General features: G+C 37.5%; 1 protein-coding gene across 22 annotated transcripts in view; it reads left to right on the plus strand.

Annotated features, from left to right (window-relative positions):
* Positions 1 to 20780, plus strand: part of LOC123878547 (zinc finger protein 358-like) — a 139904-nt gene that overhangs the window by 62829 nt on the left and 56295 nt on the right. Inside the window, exons 6-8 of one of the 22 annotated variants that reach the window (XM_045925790.1) lie at positions 15609 to 15614; positions 18587 to 19189; positions 19379 to 19384. The exons of 12 other annotated variants lie outside the window; for them this stretch is intronic. In XM_045925790.1, the coding sequence (XP_045781746.1) occupies positions 15609 to 15614; positions 18587 to 19176 (596 nt within the window). In that variant the 3' untranslated portion in view covers positions 19177 to 19189; positions 19379 to 19384. Of the gene's footprint in view, positions 1 to 694; positions 1312 to 3118; positions 3719 to 4884; positions 5432 to 7818; positions 8403 to 15608; positions 15615 to 16355; positions 16995 to 18583; positions 19333 to 19378; positions 19385 to 20780 lie in introns of those variants that run through there. 9 more of the 22 variants (XM_045925789.1, XM_045925802.1, XM_045925801.1 and 6 more) reach the window with 9 other exon arrangements.

Below are 20780 nucleotides of genomic sequence, written 5' to 3' on the forward strand. Positions count from 1 at the left end.
TATTCAAATAAACTTTTACGAGTGCTTTGTCGTGATAATTTACCATTGATTCGGAATGTCGGTATCAAGTAGTATAGTGAAAATGATATTTTATTTATTTATTTATTTATTGACGACCAAACCAGATTACAATAATAACTTTAAACTAATTCTTAAATTGCTACATTTTGACCTTATTGCAATCCTATATGGTCGCACAACATGACCATGGTTTAGTTATTACGCTTAGTTATTACTTAATATTAATAAAGTAAATTTAATATAAACACTTAATACTCGATCTAAATAATAACCTAAGAATTCGATGAAATAACAATGTGAGCACCAATATTCTATTATTTTACTTAATTATCTTAACTACTTTTCTAACAAAGTTATTAAATCTATGATAAAATATCCATGTCTAAATCTGTTATATTATTATAGGAGCGGCACATTCTTATAACAGGATTATAAAATGAGTGTTATTTTTATAAGTTTCCAGTATGAAGGTTTTTGGTTTACGATTAACATATCTAACATTAAGGTTTATCTGAGAAAGTAAAGATAGAAAATAATACCACTCTAAACACAGTTTGTACTTACACAATTAAGGTTTATTATAATGAATGAGAATGTGTAATTAAATTAAAACTAAGTAAGCGTTCCCAAGCAGTCGAAGCAAGTGAACTGTAATAGAACGTTTCTTTTCTAGATCCGCAGTACACCGTCGCCAATGGACTGTATGTGTGTGGCGTGTGCGAGAAACAGAAAGACACGTTAAACAAGTTGAAAGACCACTTCCGTAACAGTCATGGCCCCACAAAACGAGACCAAAAACAGTGCAACTATTGCCCAGAAAAACTGCCACGATTCAAAATGCCGTACCATTTAGAAGAAGCGCATAATATCCCAGCGCCAAAATGCGGCGTTTGCAACAAAAGATTCCGTCATAACTTCGAAATATTGAAGCACCACAGAAAAACGCATATGAACGAAAGGACGGTGTTCTGTAAAATTTGCAACAAAGCCTTCTTTGATGTCGTAGGTCTTGACAGGCATTTGAAAGTACATTCCAATGAGAAGAGATTTGAGTGCAACGCTTGCGGGAAGCAATTTAGATGGAGAAGTAATTTGCGAACACATATGATGATACATAATAATGATAAGCGGAAGAAGTGTAATCTGTGCGACGAATCGTTCGTCCAAAAAGCGAGCCTCAACTATCATATGATAAAGCATCACCCGGAAGCACCATATTAGAGCAAGAACGCGTTACGCAGCCTAATTAGCTAAAGAGAGGAAGCCTTTTTGATCTGATGTAGTGGCTTGCACAGGGTTTGTAGTAGGATTGACATAGCGGAATAGTTTGGCGGCCATTATTAGTGAAAGTGATGTACCGAAACAGCTCGTTCACACAGGCTGCGTAAGCGTAGACCTAGCGCGTAGCATTGCGTTGTAATATATGGAACTGTATGAGACATTGCATACCGCTTGCGTAGCGTGAACGTTCACGTAGACGTAATGCGTGCAGTTATGTCTAAGGATTCACGCGCGTCACTACGCACGTGTCATGTGTACGTGCTTGGTGTGAATCAGCCTATACCTTAAAATGTTTTAGCTATAGCTTAGTACACTATTCTATTGCAGTTCACATTTTATTAGAACGGCACTGCCGTATGACAGGCTTTGATAGATCTTAATAAAAATCAATGCAATTCTGTGACTTACAATTATTTACTCTTTAGTCAAGTAATAATAATGGTCATAATCTCTATATATTATGCAACAAGTGTAAATTAAAAATTTATAACACCTCCGACAAGTGAAGGTTACAGTAAGTAGAAAAGAGCTGATAACTTACAAACGGCGGAACCGATTTTCTTGGATTATAGCTTTGAAAACTCTCGATCAAGCCACCTTTCAAACAAAAAAACTAAATTAAAATCGGTTCATTAGTTTAGGAGCTACGATGCCGCAGACAGATACACAGATATTCAGATACACACGTCAAACTTATAACACTCCTCTTTTTGGGTCGGGGGTTAAAAAATACAAGGTTCACATTGTTTAATTTTCTAGGTTGTAACGATGCTACGAATTTTCGTCTTTTTAAGCTCTAACTGTGTACCTAATTCTTTTTTTTCTGACCTTGACCCACGCGAGGTCGGCATGCCATTAATATAATATGGTCTATCAATAAATAATTAATTTGCGCGTTTGGTTTTATTTCAATTCAAATTCAAAATATTTTTATTCAATTAAACTTTTACAAGTGCTTTTGAATCGTCAAAATAATCTACCACTGGTTCGGAATGCCGTTCCTACCGAGAAGAACCAGCAAGAAACTCGGCGGTTGCTCTTTTCAAGTATTCAATTTACAATCATAATACGCCATACTGTATACAAGCAATTGCAGCGCCGTGTATTGCTGGAGCGAGTCAAATCCAAGCTTTTTTTGTCATTTACATAATCCTCGATTGTATAATAAGCTTTTTTCAGGAGCATACTTTTAATATATTTTTTAAACTTGTGTAAAGGCAAGTCTTAAAATTGATTGTGGAATTTTATTATAAAATATTACACTCATTCCTACAAATGACTTTCAAACTGTCCTGAGGCGGAGCGTAGGATATGCGAGCCTATTACGGTTTCTAGTTTTTATTTCATAACTAGTTGATCCGCCCCGGCTTCGCACGGGGAGCCTACCTATTCCATAGACAAAATAATATGGGTAAGAATGTGTTATACCCAATAGAATCTACCTAGGTAGGCACTTATTAACATTTCTCGTGAAATGTTCTGAATATGCACTGAGAAATTTAGGCGCGTACCAATTTCTTTTTTTTACTGGAATCAAACCTGTTACTAATAAGGAAGAAATGAAAATTTATTGTATGCTATGTATTATGTTATGGCTAACCTGATAGTGCAATCTTTGTGAAGAAAAAAGAATTGTGAAAATCAACGTCATACTTATAGCTACAGATATTATTAACAGCAATCTTTAAGTTTTCACCCATTCCAAAATTGCCTAGCGCGCTTAAAGATACAAATAATCTTTTAACCAAAAAAAAAAAAAAGAAATTTTCACTTCAATACTGCAAAAATCTATAGTAACACCCAATTTCTTTTCTAGGTCCGATCTATTACACAATCACCAACGACTCATACGTTTGCAACGTTTGTGAGAAAGTCTACGCATCCCAACCGCTGGTTTCCCAACACTACCGGTTTGTGCATTTAAAAAGACGCCCCAAAAACCGCAAGTGTCCGTATTGCCCGCAAAAAATACCCACGCACCAAAGAAGGAAGCATTTAGAAGAAAAACATAGTATAACCGCCCCAACGTGCGGTGTTTGCGACAGAAAGTTCCGCTACCCGTGCGAATTAGATCAGCATCAGAAAAAAGTTCATTTAGGTGAAAGGAGGGTAGTTTGCGAAATCTGTGACAAACGCTTCTTCGATGACATAGGTCTGAGGTTGCATATGTCTATACATTCTGTGGAGAGGAGATTCTCTTGTGGTGTTTGCGAAAAGCAGTTCCGATGGGAGAATAACTTGAAGGAACATCTGAGGATACATGCCGGGGACAGAAGATATGGTTGTTTGGTCTGTGGCAAGGCATTTGTACAAAGGAGCACGCTTAAAAAGCACGAAATGACCCATTTGAACCTGAAACTGTCTGTTAGTAAAAAATCGAGCATTTAAGCAAATAATTGGTTTTGTTGCTAGGTATGTTCAATCCTACAAATATTATAAACGCGAAATTTTGTATGTATGGATCTTTGTTACTCTCTAACGCAAAAACTACTGGACGGATTTGGCTGAAATTTGAAGTAGAGATAGATAATATCCTGGATTAGCACATAGGCTACTTTTTGTCCCGGAAAATCAAAGAGTTCCCACCGGATTTTGAAAAACCTAAATCCACACGAACGAAGTCGCAGGCATCATCCATACTAATATTATAATTGCGAAAGTGTGTCTGTCTGGTTGCTCTTTCACGGTCCATTCGTTTAACCGATTTTGACAAAATTTGCTACTGAGTTAGTTTACCTACATCGTAAGGATGGATACAGGCATTTTTATCCCGGAAAATCAAAGAGTTCCCACGAGATTTTTAAAAAGCTGAATCCACGCGGACGAAGTCGTGGGTTCAAGTAATGTCAGTGATATCTTAGTTTTATTCATTTACAAGTTAGATCTTGTCTGAAAACTCATTTGATGTAGTGTAAGATGAGAGCGGGTTAACTTAGAATTAGGGTATAGCAGTTTATTTAACCTATATATTACCTTTATCGGTTTCTACGCGCCATCGTACTGGAACGCTAAATCGCTTGGCGGCATGACTGCCAGTAGGGTGGTAGCCATGGCCGAAGCCTCCCACCAGATCAAAAAGTCTTGCTTTACTTTATACTAAGACAATAATCATGCTGTAATACATACCTACCTAACCTTTTAACCGATGATTTTTGAACCCCCGACCCAAAAAGAGGGGTTGTTATTAGTTTGCCGTGTGTATCTGTGTATCTGTGTGTGTCATCGTAGCTCCTAAACTAATGAACCGATTTTAATTTAGTTTTTCTTTTCTTTGAAAGGTGGCTTGATCGAGAGTGTTCTTAGCTATAATCCAAGAAAATCGGTTCAGCCCTTTGAAAGTTATCAGCTCTGTTCTAGTTACTGTAACCTTCACTTGTCGGGGGTGTTATAAAGTTTTAATTTACACTTATTACCCAGACTATTTTATATACTTACTGGTAAAAACTTGGATAAAATTAGTTTCAACAATTCACTAAGAATACCTGTTTATATGACATGTAACGCCCTGACTTTACTTAAATAATACTTTAAAGTAAGTAGTGATAGTGATACCAGAAATGAAACCAGAAAATTTTGTTTTAGGCAAGGCACGTAACATCGACAGGAGTTTTGACGAGTATTTCATGCGAACCGAGGACATCGACGGCACTGAAGTCTTCGCTTGCAAACTCTGCACCAACACGTTCAAGAAACGCGACTTCTTCAAACAGCATTACCGCCATGTCCATCTCAAGATGCGACCTAAGCTTATCGGGTGTTATTATTGCAAGGAGAAAGTGTCGGCGCATATGAGAGCCCACCATCTTGAAAAATTCCATAATGTACCAGCGCCATCTTGTGGTGCTTGTGGAAAGAAGTTCTCATACCCCTTCCAAGTGTTGAGGCATCAGAAAACGTATCATATGGGGGAGAGGAAGTATGACTGCAGCATATGTGATAAGACCTTTGCTTCTCGGGGCAACCTGGCGCAACATGTGATCAAGCACTCCAATGATCGGCCGTTCAAGTGTGATCTGTGTGAGGAGACGTTCAAATGGAAGAAGCATTTGAGGAGGCACATGTTGATTCATAGTCAGAAGCGTAATTAATTCATTACTGTGCGTTCACGCACTGCTCTACTCGCGCAATTAATCGCGACGCGCCGCACTAGGTCGCTTGCCTTTGCAACGCGATGGACGTTGAAACTGGCAGCGTGCGCGCTATTGCATACTTACCGACAAAATAGGGAGCGATGGGCGTGAACGAGGAACACGCGAGTAACGCGGCCACACTACGTCTCTGCCTCCGTTCCTCGCTCCTTCCCATGCCACACGGGCAGTGTGTGGACGGGGGGTTAGCATTATCATTGCAGAAGCTTATTTTCTCTGATACCTTTTCAATCGCTCAAACAATTTTATCGAACGGCGTAGAGATAGCTTGCATCATAAAGACGAACATATAATTACTCCGGAGAATCTGAAAATTTTCATGTCGTTTTGAAACCTTATTTGATTATTCTTGGATAATTTAGCTTACTCTAGCAAAGAACTGATCAGTTTGCAACAGCCTTTCGAGGTCCGTGTTTCCTGATGTAACAAACTTTTGAAATAAAAGTTATCAGGTGTTTTTTAAGCAAATAAATATGAAAATGTACTATTGAAAAATTGCGCGCCATTGTATGGTAGATTGTAATTTGACTTTTATAATTGTAAGACCACATACACACATAAGAGGAAAAATCCGAAAACCGTGAATTTGTGGTTACATAATAATATAGGTTTCTTCTATGTAAATACTATACTTATCTACATTATATTATTGTCTAGAAATTAACATTTTCGGTAAAATAAATAGGTGCTTTAGAATCTAACAATGACTTTTCTTTCTTGATCTATGTATTAGACAAGTGTAAATTAAAAATTTATAACACCCCCGACAAGTGAAGGTTACAGTAACTAGAAAAGAGCTGATAACTTTCAAACGGCTGAACCGATTTTCTTGGATTATAGAAAGAAAAACGAAGAAAGAAAGAAAATTCATTTATTCATCTTGTTAGTAGGTTAGTAGTTTTTAATAATAATTACTTAATAATAATCGAAAAACTTCCTGCACCCACATGGCACAAGATGAAAAGGCCCCGGCTCAGCATTAATGCTGCAGGTTTTAAAATAAAACCTGAGCGCTGGTATTCTGCCGGGACCAAGAGGATAATATAACTAAGAACACTCTCGATGAAGCCACCTTTCAAACAAAAGTAAACTAAATTAAAATCGGTTCATTAGTTTAGGAGCTACGATGCCACAGACAGTAACACAGATACACACGTAGAGCGTTGCCTCAGTCGTTGAGACCGACAAAACGTCACACAGGTAGCTGTACTAGTAAGTGACAGTGACAGATGACGCACTACGATGCCGAAGATGTCGATTATCTCTTACTTAAGTTCGATGCGTTCTAATCTTTCCTGCCATGTACCTACTGACCCACTTATCATTTAGGTACCTTTTTTACTCAGATACAAGTTAAGCCCTTGACTGCTATCTCAGCTGGTGGTAAGTGATGATGCAGTCTAAGATGGAAGCGGGCTAACCTGGAATGGCTATGGTAGTTTTCATTAAACCCATACTCGTTTTGGTTTCTACACGGCATCGTTCCGGGACGCTTAATCGCTTAGCGGCACGGTTTATCAGTAGGGTGGTAACTAGCCACGGCCGAAGCCTCCCATCAAGACCAGATAAAAATCATAAAATTCCACCGCTGCCGGGTATCGAACCCGGGATCTCCCATTAATAGGACCACTGCGCCATATCGATTTATTTCTCCATTATCTATGCTTTAAAACAATATAGTATAATTATACTCATTTTAAAAGTTATGATCCTTGAAAATTTTATATTTTAGGGCAAATTTTGAGGCAACTTCGTGCGTTAATAAACTATATAAAAAACTAGAAAATTGAAAAATTAACAACTTCATGTCACGCTAATAATTTCAAATATCTTAGTATGGGTGGAAAAATGTTTTCTCTTGCCAAAAATAGGCGTAACTCCAAACGTCTATTAGCAATTATCACTTTACCGTTTTCGACTAAAAAAACTTGAATCTCAAGCAAAATGCATTCATCTGGCCTGTTTCGGGGTGAAGTGCAGTTAAAGAGAAAGGATGACTCGCACAAATAAAGTTGTTTCCGTCATCTGTGGAAACAGCACTATTTTAAATTTGAGCCTCAATAGCTCAACCGGTAAAGGAGTGGACTGAAAACCGAAAGGTCGACGGTTCAAACCCCGCCCGTTGCACTATTGTCGTACCTACTCCTAGCACAAGCCTGACGCTTAGTTGAAGAGGAAAGGGGAATATTAGTCATTTAATATGGCTAATATTCTTTAAAAAAAAAAAAAAAACCACCCGCCAACAGTTATCGCTTCGATGAAACGGGCTCTTAAGAGACACTAGTCCTACATGAACTAAGTAAATTTTTAATTTTTCCCACTAAAAGTTTGCACTAGCTGAATACGTTTTTCGTTATGTGTTTTCTAGGAGCACCTGACAACTTCACGCTTACCCTCGAAGACGACGGCAGGACAACATACACCTGCAATGTCTGCGGCAAAGCCTGGAAGAAACGGAACAGTTTCAGCCAACACTACCGTCTAGTGCACCTTAAATTAAGTCTAAGGAGTTGCCGCCTTTGCGACGCAAAACTACCTAACTGGAGGTTCGCCTTTCACATGGAAGAGAAGCATGGCGTTCCAGCGCCGTCTTGTGGCGCGTGTGGAAGGAAATTTTTCAAAAAATCGCTCGTGTTGCGACACCAAAAGTTCTTCCATTTGGGAGAATCTAGGTACCGGTGTGAACAATGTGACAGATCGTTCTACGATAAGAGTGTGCTGAATAAACACATGATCATACATAAGCCGGAAAAGCCATTCATATGTGACGTATGTCAAAAAGGCTTTAAGGCGAAGGAGCATTTGCAAAGACACCTCATGATCCACGATAATGTGAAGCCATACGCTTGCCAGATGTGCAAGAAGATGTTCGTTCAAAAAGGCAACTGGAAGACTCATATGATGATGCGGCATCCTAATATTGAGTTGGAGAGTTAATTACATAGTATAGTCGTAAAAAGATCATCATACCAGACCAGCAAGCGTATTATAATTAAAAGATATTTTCTCAAATATACTTTAGCAAGTGCTTTTGAATCGTCAACTGGCTCTACCTCTGATTCGGAATGCCCTTCTTACTGAAATGAACACCAAGAAACTTGGCGGTTGCTCTTTTTACCCGACTACGGCAAAGCAAAAAGGAAGCTTTGTATTTGTGTGTGTTCATCCGTACGCCTAAGCTACTGAGCCGATTTTGATGAATGAGGTGTCAATCGCTTCGTTATTATGGTTCGGGTGACATAGGCTACATTTTATACGAAAAAAATCGTCCTGACGCATGTTACATCCAAAAAAGTGAAGGACTCAAAAAAAAATTATCACACTAATATTATAAAGGCGAAAGTTTGTATGTGTGTGTGTGTGTGTGTGTGTGTGTGTGTGTGTGTGTGTGTGTGTGTGTGTATGTTTGTTACTCCTTCACGCAAAAACTACTGGACGGATTTGGCTGAAATTTGGAATGAAGATAGATAATATCCTGGATTAGCACATAGGCTACTTTTTATCCCGGAAAATCAAAGAGTTCCCACGGGATTTCGAAAAACCTAAATCCACGCGGGCGAAGTCGCGGGCATCGGCTAGTCGACAAATAAAAGAAGAAAACAAGTGTAAATTAAAAATTTATAACACCCCCGACAAGTGAAGGTTACAGTAATAACTAGAAAAGAGCTGATAACTTTGAAACGGCTGAACCGATTTTCTTGGATTATAGCTAAGAACACTCTCGATCAAGCCAGCTTATAAACAAAAAAAAGCAAAATTAAAATCGGTTCATTAGTTTAGGAGCTACGATGCCGCAGACAGATACACAGATACACACGTCAAACTAATAACACCCCTCTTTTTTGGTCGGGGGTTAAAAAACTGTGTTCATAGATTCAATTATAGTACTATGTTAAAATATACCCAGTGGCAGAAAAAACAATTTTTCTTATAAATGTTTTGTGAAATTAAGAGTTCCTAGAGGTGTACCGGGTGTTAAAAAAAAAAAAAAAAAATTAAAAATGAAAGATTGATTAGCACACGGTAAAGTTTAATAATACTAATTAAGTCTAGAAATGGTACAGAAACTACCGCGGCTTAGCTAGTCGGTGGCACACAAATTTGTAGGGTCGTGGTATAGGTCGATTTCGGCAAATTCCTTAGGGTGTGTGAGACCGTACTCCCCTGTGACGATGGCCTCTTAGGTGGCGTGAGGCGCGGAGTATTGGTCAGTGAGTCTTGGCCGTGGGATCCCGACGGTGCTGACGTGGTGGTGGGGCGTGCTGAAGGTTTTAAACACGAACCATACTTTAAAGTCCAAACGTGGCTTTAAAGTCCAAGCTCTGCTTTAAAGTCCAAACTCCGCTTTAAAGTCCAAACTCCGCTTAAAAGTCCAAACTCCGCTCCTGAAATTGATAACCAAGATGGGTTATCATCTGGTGTATCAATCTCCGTTCTGGAATCGAACCCGGGCCTCGTCGAACACAAGGTAGGTACTTCGACGTGGTAGAATTGCCGGTGTTAAGAAAACCAGAACGGAGTTTACAATTAAGTAAGCTAAATAAACGGCAGAAGGCCCAAAAATAATAAAAGAACGAAATTGTTAACAAAAAAATATAAAAATGAGGGTCGGCAGAGAATTCAAAAAGATGATGCAATCTAAGTAAAAATTACTAATGAATAAACTACGAAATAGTTAATGCAAAGGGTAAAATTAACTGTTAAGATTATGATTATTAAAATAAACTAACAAAATAATCGAAATATGAAAAAATTACTAAGTATGAAACATGGCGGAAAAATGACAACGCAATAACTACGATTTACATTGTTTTAAGTACCATCCAAAACTTACCCTTTAACGGGAGCATAGTAGCACTATATATATTTGAATAATTACATTGTACAAAGCAATAAACGCATTTTAAAAGGTGTCGCGCCCATCTTCAATCGGATGGACGCAACAAAAAAATCAACACGCCCGGCGTTTAATGTCCGCCGGGCCTGTCCGAGCTCCTGTCAAACAAGCTAACTTCAGTCGTCAAAAGTGGGCTGACGTTAGAAAACAGGACGCCATTAAAATATGCGTTCGGTAATTGCAACACTTAATTTTATAGACTATTGCATATAATTAAAAAATATACTTAGTTATATCTAAAAATATGATTTTTAATAATAAATAGATAAAATAATAATATAAATACAATATAACATGTAACGCTTCGTTACAGAGGTTAACTACTAAATAATTTTCAATACATAACAAATGATCAAAAGTGGTAGAAAAAAAAAGATCAGCATTTTGGATAAATCTCTGAATCTAGCTAGGAAGTTCGATAAGTCGTAGATTATGTTTTTTAAATCGGACTTTTTTTTGTGTTATCATACAACTTTGGATGACTTTGTGAATGGAACATTTAATTTGCTAAATACGGTGTTTTTTTTTGTAACTTTGAAATAATTAATAACTGCTACCTGTAAAATGTATGTTTTATTAAATATAACCCATCCTCATTAATTTCTTAAACACAATAACCTGGGCCCCAAGTCTGCTATTTTACATGATTTGTCATTGAACTACAATGCAATTTTAATTCAATTACCATTGGTTCATAATTTCGTAGTCTACTAAATTCACAATGGCCGACCGATGGTCTTGTAATTGGATTGCAGTTGCATTGTAGTTGGTATTGCCATTTGCTCAAAAAGCGTTTGCCAAAATGAGTCCAAAAAAAATAATACATATTAAAAACGTTTATTTAAGCTAGATTCGATTATAAATGTTATCTATTTGTGTTTTAAAGATTAAGCCTTAAGTAAAATGATCATAATAAGCCAAAAAGATAAATTTTAAGTGCGATCTAAAAAATAAAATGTCAAAAATAATTATATTTCATCTGTAACTGTCGAATTGACATTAAATGTCAATGTCATTTGATAGTTCTGCAATTTGAATTTTGATTTTTGATTTTTGAGGCGACTTGCGAATACCTACCTAGGTAGACAGAATATTTAAATCTGTGAAGTGTGAATATTATAAGGGACTGCGAAAATGGTAGTAGTGGAGCAGATTTCGTCGCTGCTAGACTATTTGGAGAGCCATTCCTGTCACTGCAACCGCACCAGTGACGGGGCAAAGCCTGGCTAAGCGGCGTTCGCAGGCCAGGCTTGAGCAGATATCGAGGCCAAAATGCAGACGCATTTTGGCTCAAGCCCAGGCGACGGAGAACTTGGCTGCAGCAATTGTCATACTGGGGACTGCAACAAACCAAGCTGCTGCTAGGCTGGCTGCAGCAATTGAAAAGTTTGCTGCTGTATTTAGCAGGACAGCAGGAGGAGCAGGAGATGCAACGAGTGTTGCATTCCCCTCGAAAAAGGTTGCCTTTTTATTCATTTAAATATTTAAAAACAATTTAGTCATTATATTAAATTGAATAAACAGTAGTTTATTGTTTTCAGAGATGTCGCACAAAACAGCTATCAGGATCAGAATCTGATGACTACATTCAAGGTACAATTTAGTGTCTGTTCAAAGAAATTAAATGGAAAATACTCTGGTAATGGTGTCAGATCAGCAAATTATTATCAATTACTATGCTTGGAGTTTCCAATATTAATCTAATCAAATATTGAATAGAAACAGACATTACATTGTGGAATTCCATGTTATTTAAAGAAAAAATAATATTCCTATGTGGCGCTATAATCGCTAAACAGTTATGCGGATTATAGGAAAGAAATATTATTTTTTCTTTAAAAATCTAATCAAAGTCTAGTCAAAATTCAAAATCATTTATTTCAATTATTTATTATTAACTTCATGTATTTCTCCACAGCCTGTTGATGAGCTGCAGCACCCTACCTTCAAGCAGACCTTGGTTGACTCCATGGCTTTGTGAATGCTGTGCTTCAATAGCACTTTCCAACTCGGCCCTTGAATTGTTTTCATCCTAAAATATACAATAATGTTGTTTATTTCATAATAATATTACTCTTATATTAAGGATGTTTTACTCTTTTTTTATGTTAAATGAATAAACATATTTGTGGAAATTTGTATTTTTTTTTAAGAATAAACAAAAATTAAATCACATGCCTGTTGCAGACGAAGAGCTTCCACAGGCATGAGTGGAGGCACGTGTGTTGGTCTTGTTTGCAATACTGTGCAAAATATAACATGCATTTACAATCTTGCCTGTGGTGATTGGACTGTAATGCAAAGCAGCAAACATCTGAAAAAAAAAATTTACAACTAAATACCCAAACTATTGCTAAACATGATGAAAAACCCTTGTAAAACCAAACAAACACTGGCTTAAAAGCAATGACAGCACAATGGCGCATCAATGATAGTTCAATGGCGATCCAATGGTCATTGCAACTGTCAAACTATTAGCAGACTACGCTTAAATTCGATCATTGACTTGTCATTAAGTACGGGACTACCAATTATTTACAATTGTGTCATTGAAGTGCCAGTGGCACGCCATCGGAAAACAATTGTGACGCCATTGAATTAGTAGACTACCAAAATTGCTAAAAGTAACAATTAAGATGTCATTGATAGACAACTGAAACACAATTGCAATAGTAGACTTGGGGCCCTGAACTATCATTAAAATTGCACCCAAAAGTGTGATTTTCCTTACGTCTTACTTTTGCCGAACCATATTTTATAGTACATGGAAAAAGTGCCTATTCATTTTAAAATTGATTTCGTCCAAAAAACCCAAATATCAAAGTGGTTTTTAAAAATTAAATCAAGAAGGAATATGTAAAACAAACCCAAAACATTTTAAATTAGCATTTACCCAATTTTAAGAAATAGTAAAACACACCATCCAGACTATGAAAAAACTTAACATGCTTTAAAATGCTATTATATATTATTGTAAAATATGTAATATTTTGATATTTTGTTCAATACATAAATGAAGAACGTTTTTATCTTATTTTAAAGTTAGTTTTAGCAGTGGTTGAGTTTTTTTTTTAAATTTTTGTGCCATTATTTTCACTGAACCGGTTTGACACGTTTACAATGTTACCCGTGAATACATTTTTCGTTGTCTTTTCTAGGACTACCCGACGACTTCACGACTACCCTCGAAGACGACGGCACGACAACATACACCTGCAACATCTGCAGCAAAGCCTGGAAGAATCGGAACAATTTCAGCCAACACTATCGTCTAGTGCATCTTAAATTAAATTTGAAAAAATGCCGTCTTTGCGGCGCCAAATTCACTAGATCGAAATTAACCCACCATATGGAGAAGAAGCACGGAATTCCAGCGCCATCTTGCGGTGCGTGTGGAAGGAAATTCGGCAGAAAGTATCTCGTGTTAGAGCACCAAAAGTTCTTCCATTTGGGAGAATCTAAGCACCGATGTGACCTATGCGACAAGTTGTTTATCGATTCGGGTGCGCTGAATCAACACATGAACAAACATAAGCCGGAAAAACCATTCATATGTGACATATGTCAAAAAGGCTTTAAGGTGAAGGAGCATTTGCAAAGACACCTCATGATCCACAATAATGTGAAGCCATACGCTTGTCAGATGTGCGAGAAGACGTACGTTCAGAAAAGCAATTGGAAGACTCATATGATGATGCGCCATCCTAATACTGAGTTGGAGAGTTAATACTTGTGAATAGTTCAGAAAAGCAACTGGAAGACTCATATGATGATGCGCCATCCTAATACTGAGTTGGAGAGTTAATACTTGCGAATAGATTTGACCAGACTAGTCTATCTATACTTACCAATAATAAAACTGATCATTTTGACTATTAAAGTTGGATTTCCATGAAAACCTCAAATAAAAGGCATGTGCTTTAACTGCGGTACTACCCTAGTAGAACTGCTCATTTTCCAAAAGTGTTTTCTCCACTAGGCCGATTTTTGACCCCCGATCCAAAAAGACGAGTGTTATAAGTTTGACGTGTGTATCTGTGTATCTGTTTGTGGCATCGTAACTCCTAAACTAATGAACCGATTTTAATTTAGTTTTTTTTGTTTGAAAGGTGGCTTGATCGAGAGTGTTCTTAGCTATAATTGGTTGAGCCGTTTGAAAGTTATCAGCTCTTTTCTAGTTACTGTAACCTTCAGTTGTTGGGGGTGTTATAAATTTTTTATTTACACTTATAAGTCAATAATTTGATAAATAATAATTAATAAAACTGTACTTATCAAAAACATTGTTTTACTTTACATGACAGCCCCCGATCTAACCCAGTCTGGGTGAACACAGGTGTGCGGGGTGTCCTCCGCCTCGTACCTCGACCTGTCCTATAATATCTTGATATAATATTGACTAATCTATTTGCACACCAAGACCTGGTAGAATTTGTAAGTTAACTCAATTAATGTAAGCTCTACTTGTACCTACATTTTAGAGAATAAACCATTATTTATTTATTTATCACTAGAGGTTGCCCGCGACTTCGTCTGCGTGAATGTAGATTTTTATAGATCCCGTGGGAACTGTTTGATTTTACGGGATAAAAAGCTGTCTATGTCTATTACAGGGACGCAAGCTACTTCTTTTTTTTTTTCTTTTTTTTTTTTGCAAAATATATACAAATAAAAGCTTAACTAAAAACACCGGTACCTCGGTTAAGTGGATGGGTCTTTAGGAATCCCGTGGGAACTCTTTGATTTTCCTGGATAAAAATTAGCCTATGTCTGCCACCGGGATATAAGCTAACTCTGTACCTTTCGTCAGAATCAGTTACACTGTGAGGCCGTAAAAAGGTAGCAGACAGACAGACAGACACACTTTCGCATTTATAATATTAAGTATGGATCAGCATCAACTCATATAACCAGCTCGCCTTTGAGCACTGGTCTCCTCACCTACCTAACCTGTACAGGTTAGGCCGTAGTCCACCACGCTGCACAAGTGAGGATTGACAGAATTCACACACCTTTGACAAACTTACGGAGAACTCTCAGGCATGCAGGTTTCCTCACGATGTTTCCCTTCACTTTCACCTTAGATCGTGCATGTAGCTAAAATTATTGTCATTATTAAAAATATTCAAATTCTAATAATAATAATAATAATTAGAACGCTAGCAAAAAGCGAAGCTAGCGAAGACAGGTTGATGATTACTGATGAAACACCATAAAAGACGCGAATAAATATTCTGTATTTTTTTAAAGCGACGCTAGAGGTCAACGAACGTTGCGTAGATAGATGCCGGGTTTCGCTCGCTTATACATCGCGGGTTTGAAAAAATATTAAATCACTGAAAGAACAAGTAGGTATATATGGCAAACCTATTTAATGAATACGCAAACGCCTAATATATCGCAAATTCTAAATCTTGTCGCAGGCAAAATAAAAAAAACCTCGTGGTTTTTTGCTACGTGAACGCCACGAATCTGATCAATTTTTTTTCAAATTCAAAATATTTTTATTCAATTAGACTTTTACAAGTTCTTTTGAATCGTCAAAAGCACCTACCACTGGTTCGGAACGCCTTTCCTACCGAGAAGAAACAGCAAGAAATTCGGCGGTTGCTCTTTTCAAAGATTTGATATACAATATTATGCCATATATTAAAGCAATTGAAGTCCCGCGCATTGCTGGAGCGAATTGCAGGACAAATCCACGCTCTTCTATCATTTACATAATCTTTGTTTGTATAATATGCTTTTTTCAGGAGCATATTTTTAATAGATTTTTTGAACCTGTGTAAAGGCAAGTCCAAAATTGGCTGAGGAATTTTGTTATAAAAGATTATACCCATTCCCACAAATGACTTTTGGACCTTCCCGAGGCGGAGCGTAGGAAGGATCGTGTGTCTTCATCTTCACTATGTCTGTCAACTAATAGTTCACTTTGCTTTCTGTGACCTTTAGTGCTCACATAGTACAAAAAGTTCATGTAAATAAATGTTTTGTTGTATCTTTTCTAGGCCAACACGCGTTATACGTAGACTTCACAGAAACCCTTGACGAAGATGGCGAAAAACGTTTCACTTGCAACGTCTGCAGCAAACCTTTCAAGAAGCGGCAATTTTTTGCGCAACACTACAGCCAGGTGCATCTCAAGAAGCGACCAGAGTTGCGCAGCTGTCATCTTTGCGACATAAAAGTCAAAGGCCACTTACGGCCTTTCCACATGGCGGAGTGCCACGGAATTCCACTGCCATCTTGCGGCGCTTGTGGAAAAAAATTCGGCCAAAAGTCCCAAGTCTTGCGGCACCAAAAGTTCTACCATATGGGCGAATCGAAGTACCGATGTGAGCTGTGCGATTTGGGATTCTTTACCAGCTATAGACTTAAAGTCCACATGGTTAAACATAAGCCGGATAGACCTTTCAAATGTGAGTTATGTGAAAAGACTTTCAAACGGAAGAAGTCTTTGCAGACTCACATCATGGCACATGTCGGTATGAGGCCCCAAGTATGTCGGATATGCCAAGCGGCGTTTGTGCAGCACAGCAGTTTGAAATACCACATGACAAAGAAACATCCCAATGTTGCTTTCCCAACCGGGAGCCGCAGCTAAAATGGCTCCATTCGGTAAGCAATGCCAAATACCTTTCTGATCAAGAGTTCCCCCTTTCCCCTCCAACTAAGCGTAAAGCTTGTGCTAGGAGTGGGTACGACAATAGTGCGACGGGTGGGGTTTGAACCGCCGACCTTTCGGATTTCAGTCCGCTCCTATATCCGTTGAGCTATTGAGGCTTAAAGTTGTAACAATAAAGACAAAAAGAAATAAAAAGTGGGCAGGGAAGCACTTATCTCTATCATAGCTGATACCCGCGACTTCGTTCGCCTGGATGTAGGTTTTTAAAACTCCCGTGGGAACTCTTTGATTTTCCGGGATAAAAAGTAGCCTATGTGCTAATCCAGGGTATAATCTATCTCCATTCTCAGCCCAATCCACCCAGTAGTTTTTGCGTGAAGGAGTAACAAACATACACACACACATACAAACTTTCTCCTTTATAATATTAGTGTGAAGAGATCTCTACCAGTGACCCTTGGCAGTGTGAGAGGTTGTAAAGGGAGTAGAATAGGTACAGCAAAGATAGACAGTATTCATGAAAAAAATGCTTAATAGATATTTTATTAATATTGTTCTCGGTTTATCAAATGACTCGGTCCATGGTAAAAAAATATAGTTAAGAGGGGTCTCTACTCTCTCTGTCACTCGCTCCATACAACGTAGGTAGTTCAGCTCTCATTGGAATACTAACCAATCATACTCAATGAAATTTTGTAGAAACATTCCGGGAACTAATATCTATGCCTGTGGTTTTCCAGATTTCCGTTAAAATATTCGGTTTCAAAGTTACGCTGTCTTAAAAATTCTTCAAATTAATAAAGTAATTAACAAATCTTTGAGCCCCTGTAATTTTAAAACTACATATTTAAAAAAAATCTAAAACACCACAGGCACAGATTAGTTTCTAGAATGTCTGCAAAATTTCATGCACTTTGGTTGCTTAATATTCAAATGAAATTGGAACTACGATTGTATGGAGTAAGTGACGGAGAGAGCCATGTTAAGTAATACTTCTGGTGACAGAAGAGCTGATTCACTTTTTGTGTAAACAATCTGTTTGACTGTTCAACGTGATTTACCTTCTTTGCATACTTGCATGGCACGAATTTTGCAAGTATTTCATTTTTAGGTTAGCTATAAGAGTAAGCAAACTGCAATTGCAGGTTATCAATTTTGCAATATTTGTGTGCCTTCTGATCAAATATATACCTATAATATAATAATTAACTATTCAAATTCAAAATATTTTATTCAATTAGACGTTTACAAGTTCTTTTGAATCGTCAAAAGCATCTACCACTGGTTCGGAATGCCTTTCCTACCGAGAAGAATACTATACTTAGTAATATAAATTATTTTATTTTTTAATATATAAATTTAATATAATAATATATAATTTAAAATCAAAAACCCCGTTTTTTCGTCGCGAAAAATACGATTTACATCGTGTGTCTTCACTATATCTGTGAACTTAATAATATGTTAGTTTTATAGAATGTACTTCTTTACAGTTAATTTGCTTTCACTATTTTATGATCTAATTAAGATTCGAAGGTTGCACTTTCTGCAACATTCAAATTATCGTTTAAAAAGTTCATGTAAATATATGTTTCGTTCTATCTGTTCTAGGTAACGGGATATACGTAGACTTCACAGAAACAGTCGACGAGGACGGCGAAAAACGTTTCATTTGCAACGTTTGCAGCAAACCTTTCAAGAAGCGGGATTTGTTCGCGAGACACTACAAGTACATCCATCTCAAGATACGACCAGTGTTTCGCAGCTGCCATCTTTGCGACGTAAAAGTCAAAAAATACTTCTACTCTTTACATTTGGAGGAATGCCACGGAATACCGAGGCCATCTTGCGACGCGTGCGGAAAGAAATTTGCACGAAAGTGCCAAGTTTTGCGGCACCAAAAGTTCCATCATATGGGCGAAAGGAATTTCCAATGTGAGGTGTGCGATATGAGGTTCTTTGGTGCCGGCAGACTAAATGTACATATGGTTAAACATGAGCCGGATAGACCCTTCAAGTGTGAGTTTTGTAAAAAGGCTTTCAAGCGGAAGATGACCCTGAAGACTCACACCATGATACACACAGATACGAGGCGCAAAGTGTGTCAGATATGCCAGGCGGCTTTCGTGCAGCGCAGCAGTTTGATATACCACATGACGAAGAAACACCCCAATGCCGCTTTCCCAACCGGGAGCAGCAGCTAAAATGGCTGCATCCGTGTAAGCAGCGCCAAAAATCAAAATAGTTGTCTACCTTTCTCATCGAGACTTAGATAATATTGTTTTCCGCTTACAACAATGGCTCGGTCCATGGCAAAAATGATGTAACCACAATTTCACGGTTTTCGGATTTATTTCTTTACTTGTGCTATAAGACCTACCTATCTGCCAAATTTCATGATATTAGGTCAACGAGAAGGACCCTATAGGTTTTCTTGACTGACACGACGGACGGACGGTCAGGCAGACAGACAGACAGACAGACAGGCTGACAGACCGACAGACAGACAACAAAGTGATCCTAAAAATGTTCCGTTTTTCCTTTTGCGGTATGGAACCCTAAAAAAATAACGTTACTTCTGCTAACAGAATATCTAGCTCATTCTTTGCGTAAGGAAGCGGACTGGTAGTTTAGCGCAATAACAAAGCCAGTATTCTTGGTATAACTACTTAATTTTTTAATTTATAATTATTATATTTATAATATAATATAATCTGTATATTTAAAAAAAATGCATAGCATGACTTTTGCAGTAAATTAGATTCTAACGCTAGGCTATAAGAGTAAGCGAACAATGTAATTTGAGGTTATTAATTTGCAATTTTATGTGCTTAAAAATATGTTGTAAAATTGAGTTGGCAAAACAATTTTGGAAGTGGATCACTTTTAATAAAATATCATATAACCTGTATTAAACTGTGCGCCATTATTAGGTTTTATGGCCAATTCTCGCTAATATGCGCCATTTCGCATAATAGCGATAATCTCGGTAATTTCTCGTTAAGGTCCCGGTCATTTCGATCGATAAAAAAATAATTCTGGTCTTCAACTGTAATACCAAAGTGGTCCTAAGTAACTGAAGCTGTAATAAAAGGTATCATTTATTAGTTTTAAGGTTTGTTTTGAAGTAAAAAAATTCTGAACGTATCACAAACATTGTTTTACTTTATTTGTCAACCTTATATTTCTCACTCTCTAGTGGAATCACGTGCATTTGTATTTGTATGTATTTCTTCGATTTAGACTTACTAGTGTAAATTAAAAATTTATAACACCCCCGACAAGTGAAGGTTACAGTAAGTAGAAAAGAGCTGATAACATTCAAACGGCTGAACCGATTTTCTTGGATTATAGCTAAGAACACTCTCGATGAAGCAACCTTTCAAACAAAAAAAAACTAAATTAAAATCGGTTCATTAGTTTAGGCGCTACGGTGCCACAGACAGATAGATACACAGATACACACGTCAAACTTATAACACCCCTATTTTTGGATCGGGGGTTAAAAATATGTTGTAGGATGTAAATAACACTGGTTAAGGCTATCCTTGTCAAAGATCCCCCGTCGATTTCCTACGTATGATATTATTGTTCTTATCCTTATCTGCCCTGGTTCGTGCATTCTCGGTTCCTAGATCGGTACATTTGTGATATCCAATTCAAATTGCTGTGATTGGCTGAATTTACCATGTTCTTGCTGCGACAGTGAGTTTGAGCCACTAGCGGAACAATGTTAGCCAGTCAGAAATGATTGCAATTAGTCAACCTGTTTGACGTCCGTGTTCTGTTTTCGATTACATAAAAGAAA

The sequence above is a fragment of the Maniola jurtina genome, chromosome 26 (assembly GCF_905333055.1).
Source record: "Maniola jurtina chromosome 26, ilManJurt1.1, whole genome shotgun sequence".
Lineage (NCBI taxonomy): Eukaryota > Metazoa > Arthropoda > Insecta > Lepidoptera > Nymphalidae > Maniola > Maniola jurtina.